The following is a 15,181-nucleotide window of genomic DNA, read 5'->3' as shown; positions in this document are numbered from 1 at the left end:
CCAGATTACAGGAAAGCTTATATGTTGTAGAGAACACACCGAAAGACATGGGGTTGAAATGCTCGGCAGCCAAATCAGAACTCTTGGTCATTAAACATCGCAGAAAAGGTCGCAAACCAAGAGGTTACATTCCGGAAGATGAGCCAAGAGTGCTTATACACTCATGAAGGATCCGCAGTCAGGCTAGTTGAAACAATCAAAGTTCTTGGGTATCACAAAGACATACAACATATCTCGAGTAAAACAGATGAAGTCATTAGGTTACTAAGTAGAATTACCAATAGACACAGAGGCCTAGGAGAAGACAGCGCTTTGAGGCTAATACATGCCTTTGCTCTCTGTCACTTCACATATGTGGCTGGATTATTCAAATGTAAGCAGGCAGAACTTAACAAACTTCATGTGATGCTCAGGAAGCTCGTTAAAGTAGCCCTAGAGATACCCAGTAACGCTGCAACTGAGAAACTCATGAGTCTAGGGGTGCACAATACAATGGAAGAAATTGCGGAGGCTCAACAGCTAGCGCAACACGAAAGATTGACAAAGTCGCGAGCTGGCAGGAACATATTACAGGCAATAGGTGCAGAACTGAATACATCAAGGAGCCCAATAGTGGCTGAAGTAGAATTAAGAACTGAAGTTAGGAGCAAGATCAGAACCAACCCTCTCCCCAGAAACATGCATCCAGAATATAGTGTCGAAAGGAGAAAGGCAAGAGCTAATGCACTCTTGAAGGAAATAGAACAGCAGAACCAAATGGCAGCTATAGTTGATGCTGCCTGGGTGAAAGGTAAAGAAGCCTCTACGGCCATTGTATCAAATTATCAAGGGAAGGTGCAAGACGCTCTCACCGTTTTTACCAAGGACCCTACGGTGGCGGAACAAGCGGCAATTGCTCTAGCCATCAGGAGTAATAGGAGGGCCTTCATTTACAGTGATTCGAAATCAGCTGTAAAGTGTTTTGATAAAGGCTACATAGCTGGAGTTGCAGCTAAACTTCTTGAAAACATTGTCATTATGGCAACTGAAATCCGATGGTTTCCGTCGCATATGGGGAAAGTGGACGAGACTCGCGTAAACCTCAATGAGGTTGCTGATGACTTGGCACGGGGACTTGCTAACCGTGACAGTCACAACCGAGCCGTGCCCCATCAAGCCAGGGAATCTAGAGATCATTTAATAACATACAATGATGTTACCAAACATTACTATTTAGGACGCAGACAATTCCCATTGCCACATTCAAAACTGAACAGGGCTCAGGCAGTCTCACGTCGCTTATTGCAAACGGGTACATATCCCACACCGTACACCATTAATAAAATATATCCAGAGAGGGAGATTAAGATGGACTGCAATGTTTGTAATGGCATCATTGGAATCAGACATATGCTGGCGGGGTGCCCCGTGACTCTCCCCAACCTCGTTGAAGAATGGACACAGTGGGAGAAAAGGATTCAAAGCCCATTGTTTCAGGACCAACTAAGGGCAGTCCAGGGGGCCCATGATATCGCTATAAGGCTTGGCCTGACAGTGCCAACGCGGGAGCGGCCCGCCTTGGCTTGAAAAGTCGAGCCTCCGGACCTCATTACAATAAAAGTTTTCACACACACACACACACACACACACCACTCGCCAGCTGGTCTGCAGCCTCTCCCCTGCCCTACCCAACCGTTCGGGCGCGTTGGCATCGATTTGTATGGGCCACACTCCCCCTGACATCGGCTGGTAACCGCTGGGCAATTGTGGCAGTAGATCACCTTACACGATACGCTGAAACGGCCGCTCTGCCAGCAGCTACAGCGCACGATGTTGCATTATTCCTGCTTCGCCGATTCATCCTGCGGCATGGTCTACCTCAAGAACTGCTCAGCGATCGCGGACGCGTCTTGCTGTCGGAAGTAGTTGAAGCGATTCTCAAAGAGTGCCACGTTGTTCATCGTACGACTACGGCGTACCACCCTCAAACGAATGGCCTCACAGAACGCTTCAACCGTACGCTCGGCGACATGCTTTCAATGTACGTTGCCTCCGACCACACGAACTGGAACGCCGTTCTGCCATTCGTCACCAACGCGTATAATACCGCTACGCAGAGCACCACTGGATTTTCACCCTATTTCTTGCTGTATGGTCGACACCCTTCGCACACCATCGACACGGTTCTTCCGTACTGGCCGGATGCATCCGAGTGTGTGCCTATTTCTGCCAAGGTCAGACATGCAGAAGAGTGCCGCGACCTCGCACGGGCCTTTACTTCCGCTGATCAAGAGCGCCAGAGGAACGCTCGCGGTGACGCCACTGCCACGGTCACCTTCGATCCGGGAGCGCTCGTGTGGCTCTCAGTCCCTATAACTGCCCCTGGCCTCTCATCAAAACTGGTCCCTAAGTATGAAGGCCCTTCTCGTGTTCTCGAATGCGCATCTCCTGTGAACTATGTCATAGAACCTGTCGAGCCATCTTCAGACATGCGCCGACGTGGACGAGACATTGTCCATGTCGACCGTTTAAAGCGTTTCTACGACCCGCTCATCGTGACGAGCTGTTAGGTCGCCGGACGGCTCCTTTCTCGCTCCCAGGGGGGGGGGGGGGGGGGGGGAGGGGTGATTGTAGCGAAGAGAGACGCTAGTGGGTTCAGCGCTGCTGGCTCTAAACGCTAGTGGGTCGAGCGCTCCTGCTCAGCAACGGCTCTCGTGCTTGGAAACTGTGACTGCCCTGCCCGTCGACGTTGCGCTGCTCCGAGCTGTGCCAAATAAACACCGTTAGAATATATATATATATATATATATATATATATATATATATATATATATATATATATATATATATATATATATATATATATATCAGGGGCGTAGCCAGAGGGGGGGGGGGCGCGCTTATGGGGCTGCAGCCTCCCCCGCAATTTTTTGTGCTGTCATGTGCCGCCAACCAACACAACCCCTGGCGCCGGAAGTCATGCTCGATTTTGTCTAGAATGTCCTTTTCATGCTCGAAAAGAAATTTTAGCGCGAACATTGCGAGATCGGGCTGGATTTCGTGGCAACGCCCATGCACCGGGAGTCAGATATCGTAACGCAAGGAGCTCCACCGGAGCACGAAGTTTCAAAGGCCTTTGGATGGCGTGTGGGCTCGTCGCGGCATCTTGCGGAGGCCGCGGAATCTAGGGAGCGCTTTGATTTCAATTTTGAAACTTTCTGCATACAAAGTTCTCATAAACGTTTGATGCGAAAGTTGCACTGATATTTTCAAAATCGCGCTTTAGATTTTCAGTGCCGAAACTACGTGGGTTTAATGTTGCTATAAACATTTGACGCCAAAGGTGTATTGACTTTTCTAAAGACGTACATCGGACCATACATTGAGACAAGCCAAATCAACACACTGTCAGACAAGTTGACAAAGCATGCAGCGAGGTCCGTTGAGACGAAGTGTTGTGGTGGTTCATTTGTGCCGTCATGTCACAGAAAAGAATATCAACCTTTTTTTATCCTGCTCCAAAGCATACATGTCAAGACACTAAAGCCAGCAAAGGTAACTACGTTTTTATTTATTTTTCTACATGGACTTCTATTCGCAAGGACACATTCAACTTCTTCTTTTTTCTCTCTCTCTCTCTCTCGCTACTTGCGGCCTGCTGAACCAGTCAGAGCGCATGCGTTTTTCTCGGGCTGCATCGACCAACGCGCGGCACACTTCGATGTGCGTTCGTTTTTCTCTGGCCGAGTGGATTTTCACCTGGCAGAGCTTTGGACGCTTTCTGGCCAGCAGACGAGAAAAATAAACAATGCACGGTCGCTCGCCGCCGTCACTACGGGGACTCAACGGATCGCAATGCGTTCGCTTGAGCGCAACCTCTCCGGAAAATTTTGCCTCGCCGGCGTGGGATAACGAGCAGTACATATGCATACGGTTTTCTGTGGGCCTTGCGCCTCACGTTTTCCTCAATATTCCTTCGGTAGCCACACTAGGTGCCCTAAGTAGGCATTCGATTTTAGCCAACATGCTTTCCTTTGCGTTATTTCATTTCAGCGCCCCCCCCCCCCCCAAAAAAAAAAGAAAGTCTGTCGCGGCGCAGCGAATTGTCGCATGGTGAAAGTTCAATTTTATTACTTCTTCTGCGGAAAGTAATGGGCCACGGGCCGCTTCGCTTGCCGGATACTCTTATTACATTACTACGATATGAGTTATATGGACATTCCGGGCGCATTCCTGCCGCCGCCCTCATGTTCCGTATAAAGTCCAGGGGCAGTAACATCGTGACTGCGCGCCGCATGCTGTATATTTGAGTGAAAGCGTAAGTGGGGCGGCATCCTAGAAATTAGCGCCACCTGGAGCTCGTAATAGAGAGCGTTCGATTGGCTCGAGCGACAGTGGGATGATGTAAGAGACAGTAATAAGTCAACACTGAGCAGAAATAAGCAATATATGGCCAAGGAATTAAAGACGGTAGAGGAGGCAGAAGAAAGGCCACAGCCGAGTGGGAGCTTCGTACAAGTTGACCCTCGGTGCGCGCAATAAATGCCTTTATTTTTTATCGTCACTTAACGCTAACGACAAATGGCACCCGTCGTCTTGCATTATCCGCAACCTTCGCGGAGGCTGGGGTTGGCACGCGGTTTGATTTTGAGCCAGCATCGCGATGATGATGGCCTTCTGCCGAACGGGCGACTGCTACGTTATACTCCGAGAAGGCAGATATTGATTCGCGCAATATATATTCTAAAAAAAAAAAGAAGTGTTCCCAAAGTTTGAGCGAGACCGAAAGTTAACCGCTGCCCAAAGTGCCACTACTATAAATGGATGCGTCTTGAAACAGACCGGCGCTTACACTGCGTATGCAGTCTGGCGCTTCCACCGTCAGCGACCGCAGAAGTCGTGCCGGCGACGCCAGGATCGCCGAGAATGTGGCCTCTGCGTAGCCGCGGCGATCGGCCGCCGCCGCTGTTTCGCTCGGCGGAATCGGGCGCAACCTCCGCCGTCGACCAGCCGCGCGATGGTGGCCTCGGCGTGGGTCGGTGTGCTCGGCCCAACTGCGCCCCGGCATCAGCCAGCGTAGCGCCGGACTATATCGGCGCCTTCAAAATACGCCGCCTGCGTGTCCCGCCGTAAAATGTCACCAGGGAAAACGCGACCCAAGGCAACGGCCCAAGGCCACCGTCGAGGTGGCCGGAGAACTCCTCGCCTTTTCGCGCCGGCTGCCACCTTGCTCGGCACACAATGGGAGCGCGTCATTCACGACGCTGAGACAATACCGCGCGCCAAGGTCGAGGAGGGCTACTTCCCCCCCGCCGGCTCCGGCATGCAGTTTCGCCAAGTCGCCGTTTTGCGTGCGCCCAAGGTTGCGCGGCCTCGGTGAGGATATAACATTCGAGAAGAACTTGCGCAGTTTCCATTACATGGTACTAAAAAAATGAAAAAGAAAAGCGAGCGCCGTATCACGAGACATCGCTTGAGAGCTTTTTCCTCGCAAAGCAAGTTGTACGTCTTTCAACAAAGGAAGAGTAAGGGGCCGTCGTGTTTTCCCCAAGCCACTTTTCCTTCGTGTCTCAATCTTCACTTTCTGCACGTGGGTAGCTTTGCAGGAGAGCTTCGTCCGTTGGCCCACAACGCGTGCTAAAATAAAGCAAAGCATTCTTCCTACATTTTATTAACGTTTGGAAGCAGGTTTATTCTGCTAAGCTGCATGGTCACGATTGCACGTACTCTCAAGAAAACCCATCGTCTCCCATCATACGTCATCATCGTCGTCATCATCCTTTATTATGCCCTTAAAGGTCCTTAAAAAAGATTAAATTGTGTGGGTTTTACGTGCCAAAACCACTTTCTGATTATGCTTTTTTAAAACAGGGTTGAAGTACCTCAGACAGGCTGGCCAACGTTTCGATAGGTGGACCTATCTTCGTCAAAGGCGGCCTCGTCATCCTCGGCGTGTTAGTTTTAAAGGGTTAGTGCAGTGCACTCTCTTCAAATTCGAAGTAGTTATGTTCTCACACATAACTACTTCGAATTTGAAGAGAGTTACTACCTACAGATACATGGTACAAGCATGGGTACGCCTTTTGCACCAACCTACGCGAACATATTTATGGGGATTCTAGAAACAGATTTCCTATCGCGCTGCACTACCAAGCCCCACACATACCTACGATACATAGACGACATACTCATAATCTGGGGACAGGGCCAAGAAAGTCTAGATAAATATGTATCCTTTCTAAATTCTGTTCACCCAACAATAAAATTCACATCAGAATCCTCAACTGAGCGCATAAACTTTCTGGACACAACAATATACATTGACAATGGTGAACTAAAGACAACGCTGTATAGGAAACCTTTCGACAAACAACAGTACCTAGAATATACCAGCCACCATCCCAGACATTGCAAACAAGGCATCTTTAAAGGCCAAGCCACACGACTACGTCGCATTTGCGTTGAAAACCAAGACTACATAGATAGACTCGATCACCTTAAAGAAACGCTATCAAACAGGAACCACCCAAACAGTGACCTTCAAACAGCTTACATCGCTGCAACCAAACTTGATCGAGCCGAGGTCCTCAAGCCCCGCCCGAAGATCACAAGAACAACAACGCCTCTTCTTACTACTAAATTCTCAAACGCACTCCCAAACGTGAATAACATCCTAAGTAAATACTACCCGATTCTCACCAGCAACCAGAAACTTAAGAAGATTTTTCCCGACCCTCCCAGAGTAGCCTACAGACGCAACACTAATTTTAAAGATGTTCTTGTGCACGCCAAACTACAGAAAAAGAAGAAGTTGGGAACCAATCCCTGTGGTCGCCCCAGGTGCTCTACATGCAAACACATTCAATCCACTACTACAGTAAAAAGTACAGCGTCGAATTACACACACAAAGTAACTTCGGCTTTCACCTGCACATCAAGCAATGTAGTCTACTGTCTAGAATGCGCCGCTTGTAGCAAACAATACATAGGTGAGACCGGACAACAAATCAATACAAGACTCAATGGTCACCGCGCGGACACAAAACACAATTTACCCAAAGCAGTAGCCAGCCACTTTAATGAACATGGACATATGTTTGACAAAGCAAGGCTCTATATACTACAAACAAATTTCCGTTCCCCTCGCGAAAGGAAGTACACGGAATCATACCTCATACACAAGTTTAATTGCCTACACCCGACAGGAATTAATTTGGCACGCGGCAACTTAGAATCTTTAAAAGCTGTAACTTAAATCTGAAACTCTCATATCATCAACCAATACACAAAACACATTAGGCCACCAGCCAACTTTAATTCTTAACCTCACCTACTCTTTCATTTCGGAGGAAAAAGGGGGAGAGGGGGAGAGAGGAGGAAGGGAAAAAGGAAAAAAAAATTCCTGCCTACTACTCAATTTAATGTACTCTTTCAGGATTTTACGTCTATACCAAGTGTACTACGATCCCCTTCTTCCATGTACACTTGCCCGCGCCCGCTTCTGCACGCGTCGCCCTCCTGTTTGCTATACCGATTTCGCCCCCCCCCTTCCCCCTTACCCCTTTTTTAGTCTTTTTTTTGAAACCCCCTCGACAACACATTCCGAAGTCAATATGCCTTTTTCGGCGCCTCAACCATCGCCTTCTGGATGCCGCCGTAACGACACCTACGTTAAGCGCGTGGGGCAGTGCCCCTTGAAAGACCATGCCGCTGTCTTTCAGTCACCCCACCATTGCACCGCAGACTCCCCGTCGCCACCTTAACTATTTCAAAATTACTCGACCTATTGCTTGACCGGCCGTTCTAATGCCTCAAAAACATGCCGCCAACGACTCCCCCGGATTACCTCCTAACCCTTCGCATCCCCAACACGCTCCCAAGCCCCCGTATTTCTTAAAGATTTCATTTTTCTCTTTCTTTTTCTTTCACCCCCCCCCCTTTGTTGTGTCTTGGTACGGCCCTGGCACCCCCCTGCTTTTTTTTTTCCTTCTTTTCCCCTTTTTTTCTGCTTCTATTTCTTTTCTTTCCTCCCCGCGTGCCCACTCTCACGCTCTTGTCCCTTCGTCTTGAGAATGAGGCTCACAGACGTCGGACGGCAGCGCCTGTTCCCTCTTGTAATCTCTCTCTTTAAAACCAGCCGCCAGCGACAACACCCGCACGTGACGTCACTGCACTAACCCTTTAAAACTAACACGCCGAGGATGACGAGGCCGCCTTTGACGAAGATAGGTCCACCTATCGAAACGTTGGCCAGCCTGTCTGAGGTACTTCAACCCTGTTTTAAAAAAGCATATACCACAGTGTGCCATTCCATCTGCCAGCCCCTTTCTTGTTTTTGGACTTCTGATTATGAGGCACGCCGTAGTGGAGGGCTCCGCAAATTTCGACCTCCTGGGGTTCTTTAATGTACACCTAAATCTAAGCACATGGGTGTTTTCGCATTTCGCCCCCATCGAAATGCGGCCGCCGTGGCCGGGATTCGATCCCGCGACCTCGTGCTCAGCAGCCTAACACCATAGCCACTGAGCAACCACGGCGCGTTTAAAGGTCCTTGCTAGTAAGAGAGAAGGGGGGGGGCAACGCTCGAAAATTGTTGATGGGTCATGTGAGTTGTCACAAAAATGAAACATAAATAATAAAGCTTTAAGCCAGTAAATTATTTGATTAACAATAAATAAAATAAACAAAAACATTACAGATAGTAAGCTCTGACAAGTTGGGCAGACATAATGGGTGGACAACGTTCCATAAATGTTGATGCACATCATGCATGTTGAGTTGTTACAAGAAGGAATACATTAAAATAAAAGCTGTGACACAGTAAATTGTACAATTAGCAACAATTAAACGAATGGTAAAAATGCTGTAGTGGTTAGTGCTCAACATCTCTCAATACATCTCTAAAAAAATTGTGGATTACGTCCATTGACAATGAGATCAGGCAAATAGTTCTATGGTTCCATTACAGAGGGTAGGAATGATTGATTGAAAACCTTAGTGGAGTCATGCAAGCGTTTAATACTGAGATTGTCAAAAAGGCAGCGGGAACACCGAGCAGGGGGCGACAGAAGTGTCCCTCGCAGGTGAGGGAAACAAGGAGAGAGCTTGTGGGAAAGACGTAGCTCGCTGATGTTCCGACGCAACAGCAGAGTGGTAAAACTAAGGGCTGATTTGACATGTGGGATACCGGTGCGACGGTCGTAATTAGAGCATATGAAGCGAGCAGCACAATTTCGTATGGATTCCAGAGCATTAATTTGATAACATTGATGAAGGACCAGATGGTAGACGCGTACTCTAGTTCGTGCACACGAAGATTTCATAAGCAAGTGTGCGGACATACGCAGGACATAGCGCAGGGGACCTCCTCGAAAAGCCAAGTGTCTTTTTGCTGAATCAGCAGGTATTTTTGAACACGTGATCACTCCAGTTAATATGATCTTGGCTTGTAGCGGGAAGTGAATACGGACACAGAAAGGAGCAGACAGGACGAGTGCTAACTCTCAACGGAATTTTTATTAATACAAAGGACATATATATAGGTGATATGATATAGGTGATAGCGAGGACTGCACCTCAGCCCAGTAAGTCAGACAACCTAACTGGTGTGTCGCGTTTTTTCGTCAAGCATGAGCTTAGGTTGGTTATTGCGGACAAAGAAGGTTTCTTTGTTGTTGTTCCTGAAGAATTGTACACACAAAGAGCTAAAACCGCTATTGACAAAAATTTTGTTCCGAAAATTACCAATTTAAAAAAAGTGAAGAAAACTGGAATTGATTTGCTTGAGCAATTTGGTCTGGAGCGCCTCGCGTCGGGAGTTACATTCCAAGGGTCTGCACCTCGACATATTTTTTAGTGCTAAGACACATAAGCCTTTCCGAGCTATTATTTCTGAAAAAGGAACGTGGCAGTACACTATCTCCACTTTTTTGCATAACGTACTGTCTTCAGTTCGTCTTAATGACCCCTTCCTGATAAGACATTCGGAAGAAATTGCAGCCTTCCTAACAGAAAATAATCCAGGTAAATGCTCAGCGATCAGTGTTGATGTAAAATATCTTTTTTATCCGCTTCCGCAATCGGAACTACTCTGTAGTGTTAAAAAAGCAGTGACGCTCAACAATGATGAGTTCCGGTTTACTCACGACTGTGGGATGCCCGTGGAATCTTTTTTAGAACTTTTGTTGTTTTACATAGGGAATACCGTTCTAAAATGGGGTAGCTCCATGTATGTACAAAAATCGGGAGTTTGCATTGGTTCAAAAGTTGCGCCAGTTTTGAGTGATATTTATCTAAGTCGAGTCAATAGAAAATTTCAAAACAATCTTGAGGAATTGGCAGTGCATGCGTTTAGATACGTAGATGACTGCCTGGTGTTTTGTTCTCGCGATAACTACACCAAGAAAGCTACGGATATTTTAAAGGTTTTTAGGGAATGTGGTGGGGGCCTAGTTTTCACGCTTGAGCTTATCCAGGGCAACAAATTACAGTTTTTAGATCTGTGCTTAACGTTCCAGGATGAGCATATGTGTTCGCATTATTCGCCTAGGGCTATGAAGCCTCTGCTTGAATTTTCTTCTTGTCATTCTAAACTTGTTAAACAGGGGATAGCTCATACAACTCTTAGGTCTGCCATTACTAAATCATGTCCGCACAATATGCAACAAAGTTTTTCACAACAGATAGAAAGGCTTGGAAAGGCTAGCTATCCCGTATATTTATTATCACTAACCTGCGAAAACTTTTAAAATGGGTAAAAAGCACCGGTAAGAAACAAGAGAAACAAAAAAGAAACAAAGTTTGCTGTGGTACCCTATATACATAGATTATCCCATGGTTTAAGGAACGTGGCCAATAGGTATGACATCAATACAGTTTTCTCGGCTCCTCGCAACTTGTCTAACATGTGCCCTATGATAAATAGGAAACTGAACAGGGTTGCAAAAAAGAAAAGATGACTGCGGCGTTAACCTTGCGTCCCCTTTAGTGCCTTGCAACACCGGTATAGTTTATCAGATTCCACTCGAGTGCGGGAAAGCTTACATTGGACAGAGCGGCAGGTGCATTAACATTAGACTAAAAGAACACAAACATTCACTAAACAACCCTAATGCATCACATTTGGCGTCACATTGTTTCAATTGTGGTTGTAAACCTTTCTTTGCAGACACAAAAATTCTTTCCAGACACAAATGCCAAACCACACGGGAAATTATCGAGGCATTCCACATCAAAAGATTAGGAGACACTTGCGTTAGCCATGCATCGTTGTCTCTATTAGATTGCGAATTTCAGTACCTTCGCAACACGTGTAATAAGTAATATTTTTTTTGTGTTTCCTTCTTTGACTTCCATACCTCCTGATATGTTTAACTGATGTTTTTTACCTTGTCATGTTCTTATGGTGCGGTTTTTGCAATCACCTATATATATGTTCTTCGTATTAATAAAAATTCCGTAGAGAGTTAGCGCTCGTCCTGTCTGCTCCTTTCTGTGTCCGTGTTCACTTCGCGCTACAAGCCAAGATCATGTTACCGTGCCAACTCGCCCAACTGTCTATCCTTTTGCACTCCAGTTAAGTTTTGTTTCCCTGCAACCCCAGAGTAGAGTAGCTGGATACTTCATACCCTCCGTTTCGTATCACTCTCTCACCTTAAGAGCATCGCCACTTTAAATACCGCGCGCGCTACAGACTTCCCCTGGTCTCAGGCCATCAACAGTGAAGGGCCAGTGCTTAGCACAAATCTTTGGTAGCTTAATCGGCGCCCACCGCGCCAGCAGCTTGGCGGCTAGGACGCAGCACAGTTGCTGAGCTCAAGGTCGCGGGCTCGATCCTGGCCGCACTCCGATAGGAGCGAAGCTCGTGCGCGTATGCATTTAGGCGCACGTTAAACAACCCCGGGTGGTCGAGAATAACCCGCGTCTGGCTCCACTGCGAGGAGCGTCAATAGTATCGTGCACGTTTTGGGCACGTGGGTCCCCGACTTTTCTCACCGACGTGGTCATTCTACCGCTTCCTCTTTGCGTTACTTGCATGCCCTCGGATGTACGAATGTAGGCGTCATATTCTAAGTATTGCACTCCGGGCTGGCATCAAAATTAGGCAAAAGGCGGCCCCAGAAAGTGCGCCACACTGCGGCAGCATGGCAGCGAACTTTTCCCCCAAAGGCGAATGTGCAGTGAGAGCGCAGGAGCAATTCAAACGTACTTACCAAGAAGCCTCATTGTTAGCAAGTAGTGACTGAGGTAGTTTGACTGGTAGCACAATTCGTAGCCGTCTTCGGTTAGCTTGATTCCTTTGGATTCTAAAGGAAGAAAAAAAAATCAGAAATCGTCTCAAAAGTAATGGCTTGATGCCAGCTACGCTGCATAAGCTCCAGAATCTCGTTGCACGACGAGAATTTGTCATTTTCCATGTTTTGGTGCCCGAAATATTAGCCAGAAAACGAAAACAGTCGCTCATAGAAATTAAGAACTACTCAATTTTTGAGATGCTGCGGGACATATGGGTGTTTTATGAAACACGTAATGTTGTGCGAAGCCTATTTCGAGGAAGGGCAAGTCATTCATCAAGTGGATTTAGTGTTGAAAACCACGTCAAGCTTAGGAGCATCGGGCGGCCCACTGATTTATAGTTGGAATTATTACGATCTAACAGACGAGCTTAGCTACTATAACTCTTAACTCCTGCCACTAAGAAATCGTACAATCTTGCGAGATTACATTGGTATTATTATTTGATTTGGATTATTTGACTTATTATTTGACATATACTCCATCCCATATATCATAAGAATTCAAAATCAATATATATATATATATATATATATATATATATATGGAAAAAGAAAATCTGCGTATAGGCTGCTGCTTTCGCGACAGACACCTCGGCAACGTAGCCCAGGGCGTCATCACATCCTCATAGTTTAGAAACGTGAAGACGCCCTTGGCAGCATCGAGTTCACAACGCAAACCCTGCCGCGTGGCCCGGGCACTATCACTGCAGCGGAAGCCTGGATTCTAGGAATCATAGTTACAAGTGTTAACGCATAAAGGCAACGAGAGTACATCATAAGTTCTGAGGAACTGTTAGAGCAGTTAACAATACACACCTATAAAAACAAGTCCAATATTTTATTTTTGTTTAGAAATCAACATTTCGTTGGTTGAAATAGTTAATCAGGAAAGGTAGTGTATGTTTAAGGAGCTGACAGCCGTAATTAGTACGTCAGAAATGGATCTGCCATGGTGGCTGGCGACGATATGAATATTGCCACGACCTCGACACAGCTGACAGCCACTCGGTGCAATTCGATGCCACAAGCTAGGCATGTTGGGTGGCTCCCAGAAGAAGACAACGACGAAGGTGCCAGGACAGCGATATATAAAAGATTTATAGCGTCGACCAAAGTTATTTGTGGCTTTGTCTGTGGCAAAATGGTGAAGGTGCGGGGTGCGCGTCTATGTACTGTGACACCCATGAATTGGAAGCGGACAACCTACGCAAAAGCTGACGGCTTCAAAGACTGCCTCCGGAATAGGGCCTGCAAGATCTGCCGAGGATGTCCACCACAACCGCAAGCCAGACACAGGAGACATACGGTACGGGACAGCCTCCTGCGTCGCTGGTTCTCCACACCCACGCTGGCCGCGGCTGTTCCATGGTGAGCCTTTTGAGGACGTGAAAGACTGGTGCGATGACTTCGATCGTGTGGTTGAAGTCAATTATGGGGACGAGCAGAAAAAGTTAAGGAACGTGTATTTCGCGCAAAGGACTCTGCCCGAACATGGTTAGCTAACCACGAGCCATCCATCACCACCTGGCAAGAATTTAAACGGTAGATACGCGATACGTACAGCAGTCCCGCAAGAAAAGAACGAGCAGTGCAAGCCCTTCAGGATAGGGTTCAAAGGCCGAACGAAGCGTAGCCATGTCCGTAGACGACATGTCGCGGCTTTTCAAGCGTGCGGACCCTAGCATGACAGAAGCGAAGAAAGTACGCCTGCTGATGCGTGCAGTGAAAAAGCAGCTGTTTGCTGGACTGATGCGAAGGCCTCCAGCTACAGTAGCTGAGTTCGTCAGCGAGACGAAAACAATAGAGCGAGCCCTTCGGGGAAACTAACAGCGACCTCCGGGGGTGGGGCCGCTGTCCAATGCACTTCGAAAGATCCTCAGCTCCGACAACCCGACGACGACGACTGCGTGCCTTCGACACCTTCCTACGAAAACCGTGAACGTGTTTCAGCGGACATGCTCCTTTCTGTAGATAACCACCCGGTAACCGCTCTTGTCGATACTGGTGACGATTATTCTGTCATAAGCGGACAACTGGTTACTGCACTTCGCAAAGTGACGACACCGTGGCCAGGACCTAAGGTCCGTACAGCCGGCGGTCATGTTCTCACGCCGATCGGCAAATGCACTGCGAGGGTACAAATTTGTGAGGTCGCATTTGTCTGTTTATTTATTATACTGGCAGAGTGCTCTAGACAGGTCATACTCGGCATGGACTTTCTTCGGGAGTACGGCGCAATCATAAACCTTCGCGAGTTGCTTGTCACTTTTTCCAGCCAACACGCAACTCATTCGGACGACTACCACCCACCGTCCACGGTGTCACGCGTTTCGAGTGACTGTGCTACTTTACCACCGCGGAGTACGGCGTTGATCATCGTAGAAACAGACGATGATCCTCCCCATCTCGGAATCGCTGAAGGCAATCTGCCAGCCTTGTTGGCTCGACAGATTTGCGTAGCCCACGGCATCTTGCAGCTTTCGTCACGGACTGCTCAGATTGTAGTGACCAATTTCAGTCGTGAATACCAGCACTTCGCCCCACGAACTGCCATCGGCTATTTGGAGCCAGTCAATGACTTTCCCGCTTGTTTAACTGTAGGACACAATGATGGAGATTATATCTGATACGTACCAGCCAACAGCAATATTGATGTGAGTTCTAAATTATCATGTGAACAACAAGCTAGCATTCGTAGCCTTTTACAATCTTTTGCGGACTGTTTCGCTTCAACATCGAAGATCAACCAAACGCCTATTGCGAAACACAGAATTATTACAAATCCCAATGAAAGACCCGTGCGCCAACGTGCTTACCGTGTTTCTCGTAAAGAGCAAGACGCCATCCGAAATCAAGTCCAACAAATGCTTACCGACGATATCATACAACCCTCCACCAGTCCATGG

General features: G+C 47.4%; 2 protein-coding genes across 4 annotated transcripts in view; one reads left to right on the top strand and one right to left on the bottom strand.

Annotated features, from left to right (window-relative positions):
* LOC135920875 (retinol dehydrogenase 12-like) overlaps positions 1-15,181 on the top strand; it is a 361,370-nt gene that overhangs the window by 23,733 nt on the left and 322,456 nt on the right. The window lies entirely within an intron of this gene.
* LOC135920876 (retinol dehydrogenase 12-like) overlaps positions 1-15,181 on the bottom strand; it is a 74,752-nt gene that overhangs the window by 31,157 nt on the left and 28,414 nt on the right. For 2 of the 3 annotated variants that reach the window (XM_065455134.2, XM_065455135.2), the window contains exon 4: positions 12,192-12,284. The exons of the other annotated variant lie outside the window; for it this stretch is intronic. In XM_065455134.2, the coding sequence (XP_065311206.1) occupies positions 12,192-12,284 (93 nt within the window). The remainder of the gene's footprint in view (positions 1-12,191; positions 12,285-15,181) is intronic. 3 annotated transcript variants of the gene reach the window in all.

Source organism: Dermacentor albipictus, chromosome 1, assembly GCF_038994185.2.
Source record: "Dermacentor albipictus isolate Rhodes 1998 colony chromosome 1, USDA_Dalb.pri_finalv2, whole genome shotgun sequence".
Taxonomy (NCBI): domain Eukaryota; kingdom Metazoa; phylum Arthropoda; class Arachnida; order Ixodida; family Ixodidae; genus Dermacentor; species Dermacentor albipictus.
Note: the sequence above shows the minus strand (reverse complement) of the source record. Positions and strands in the feature narration are given on the sequence as shown.